At 35.8% G+C, this 3060-nt stretch overlaps 1 protein-coding gene across 1 annotated transcript; it reads left to right on the top strand.

Annotated features, from left to right (window-relative positions):
- Positions 1–784: 784 nt before the first annotated feature.
- LOC104156181 (NEDD4-binding protein 2-like 2) lies at positions 785–2229 on the top strand (the record flags this gene model as incomplete). The annotated part of the gene is made up of 1 exon (XM_009708627.1): positions 785–2229. A coding segment is annotated over exon 1 (1445 nt), but the record flags the coding sequence as incomplete, so codon positions are not given.
- Between the last annotated feature and the right edge of the window lie 831 nt (positions 2230–3060).

The raw sequence follows: 3060 nt of genomic DNA, 5'->3' as shown, positions 1-3060 counted from the left end.
CGTGTCACGGTGGTCAGTGCCATCTTGCCTCGTTTTTAATTTCTCTCATTTCTGAATCTTTCTGGAATTTATTGGCTCATTCTTAGGATGCGTTCTGTTTGGGGTTGGGATTGCTTTTTTGGTGCTTATTTTTACATGCAACCGAGTGGTCTTGGTCCCTAACAAAAGTATTTAGTTGTTCCAAAACCAGAAATATAATAACAGATTGCAGATTTAATTTTAAGTCTTATTTGACTAGTACCAAATTATAAATGCCATCCAGCACCTGTTTAATTGGTGTTAAATGAATTAGTAGAGTTCAGTTCGTGTTACAGAAAATAATCCTTGTGATTGAAGTATTTGCATTTTTGTTGGTCATGCTAGTAGCGATGTCAGGCATCGGTTTGTGCATTGGAAATTGGCACATGTTTATCTTGTAAAAGAGATTTATAACACTTGGCGGATTAACATAGGTCAGTAGAAAACAGAGGTTCTTGATGTAATTTGTTTTTCAAATATTCACATTTAAAAAGCGTGATTTGCAAATTATTTAAGGTATATCATAAAATGTGACTGCTAGGCTGGTACAGCACTAACGTGGTTCTTTGCTAAAGATGTGCGATAATGTGGCGATTTTGTTTAAACGATACTTGTGGTAAGTGATGTCCGCTTTTCTTCTGGTTAAGTACATTTTATTTGACCGTGAAGGGTCTGAGGATGCATATTATAGGCCTAAGTAACTTCTGCTTTTTTAGACTTTACTTTAAAAATGTGCATGCTGATAATGTGTTAATTTTTTTTGAAGATGCTTCATGCTGAAAGTAGAGTAAGGCTCTTGGAGTGTCAGGATGAAATCACAATTGAACCATGTTCTAAAAAAATGAAGTCAATAGAAGAGGCTTACAAGCAGCTCTGTGACGATGATAACCAAGGTATTCAGGAGGAAGTAGACACTGAGAGAACATCAAATGATTTGATACCAGCGTATGCCTCATATAACCAAGGGCAACATGAAACGCAGAAGCAAGAGAAAATACCTACTGATGTCTTGGGAACACTGAAGGAAGTGCTCCCTGAAAATAATCTGGTGCTTAGTCAGTCAGTTGATTCACAAACTGTGCAGAATGTGTATCTTCCATGTGCATTGATAAATGACACTAAAGTTGAAGAAAAGAAAGGCCCTTTCATTACAAATAATGCTGGTGAAGATAATACTGAAAATAGCAGTACATCATTCTCAGTAAATAGAAATGCCTCAAATGAAGAGTTTTTTACAAGCAAAGAATTTATCGGACCGATTTACAAGCCTGCCGAAAGTAACAAAGAGGACAAATCTGGCAGTTGCAATGAATGTAGAGTCAGCGAGGGAGATCAGAATGAATTGCATGAAAACAGAGCTAAAAGAAAGGAGGCAAAGAAGATGCAGACTATTTCTTCTGCTGTACCAGAAATAGATGATGAACTGGACCAGTTCTATAAAGAAATTCATCAGCTGGAAAATGAAAATTTAGATGTTAATTTTCAGGAAAAAGAAACTGAAACTTCTCAGGAACAATACTCTCCATATAACTGCAGTCAGACCTCACAAGAGGATTATCAACGTGTATTGTTGGGCAGCTCACAACCATTTCATGAGAATGGACAATGTTTCTTTGGGGAACAGAACAGTCAGAAAACAAGCAATGAGCAGCAGTTTGTCATGGAAACAAGTGGCTGGAAAACTGAAAATACCTTTAATGGACAAGTAGCTTCTAAGTATTGGAACTACTCAGTGCCTGAATTCAGACCTGCTTGGCAGTCAACAGAGTCTTTCGTAGTACCTCAGGGACCTCTTCCTCCTAGATTCAACCATCAATCACATTTTCAGATACTTAATTCCCCACCACAAAAACCAAATGCTCTCCCTTCTCAGAATGGTGAACTTTCTTACAAAAATTATCATGGTTACCATGGAAATACTGATATCAACAGTCATAGTCCATTGCTTGATCACAGTACTAATTATGCTGGTCATATTGATGTCCATACTACTCAGGTCTTCAGAAATGGAAATAATGACCAGAATGGACTCCAAAATAATGGTTTCTGTGAAACCAGAGAAGAGTGTTGGAAGGATCCAAAAGCTGACAATACAGCAGGAACGCACAGCTTTTCTTCCATGCAGTTACCTGAAGAAGGATTCGGTTGTTCACAGAAATTGCTTGTCATCTTAAGAGGCCTACCTGGTTCAGGGAAATCAACACTTTCTCGGTAAGTAAAGACTTAAAGCTTGAGAAGCTTATTCAAATAGAAATTTTTTAAAATTAAAAAAAAAATAATCTGTAAGCACTTGGCAAACTTTGGTATTTGTAAATTAGGCTATTAAAATGCAGTAATTTTTACTTAATGAGGAAAAAATGACAGTAAATATTAAAAAGGTTTGCTTGGGTTTTTTGCCTCAGAGTTTTGATGGACAGGAGCTGTTTTGTCTTAAATTTAAAATGTATCAATTAAATTGTACAATCTTTTATTCTGAAACTTTCACGTGAACTAGTGTGTGATGGTCTGCCTCTTTTTTTATTCTTAAATTCCTTCATTTAAAAAAATCTTCTGTCAAATCTAACAGCATTAATTTGACTGAACGGGAAGTACTTTTTTGTACCTATTCAAAAATCTGAATTCAAAGACCAGTAGAAGAATATTGTTAGTTGGAAAATACTGGATTTATTTTCAGTGTGTTGATAAAACTAAACATAATCTCATTCCCTTTTTTTCATACTATGGCCTGTCAAGTCCTCTGTTTATGAACAGCACACAAGAAAAGTATTATTTTCCCTTAAAAATATACTTGTTGAAGTCTGACAGGGTGAAAAGCAGTTACCGCCTCCAACTTGGATTTTCACTTGGGTTTTTTTTTTGTCCTAGTTTAAAAAGCACCTAAGTTGACATAGAGGACAGAAACTATCTGTATTAAGTGAAAATAGGTTTCTCATGCATACAAAAGAAAAAAAAAAAGGAGTTACTGTATCTGTACTTACTGATTGAGCTTCATCCAGAAACTGTACATCACAAATGGGATGTCTTCTGTGGTTATCTTCTGTG

The sequence above is a fragment of the Cariama cristata genome, unplaced genomic scaffold (genome assembly GCF_000690535.1).
Source record: "Cariama cristata isolate BGI_N322 unplaced genomic scaffold, ASM69053v1 scaffold41859, whole genome shotgun sequence".
Taxonomy (NCBI): Eukaryota; Metazoa; Chordata; class Aves; order Cariamiformes; family Cariamidae; genus Cariama; species Cariama cristata.
The sequence above is the reverse complement of the archived record's forward strand: the minus strand, read 5'-3'. Positions and strand labels throughout refer to the sequence as shown.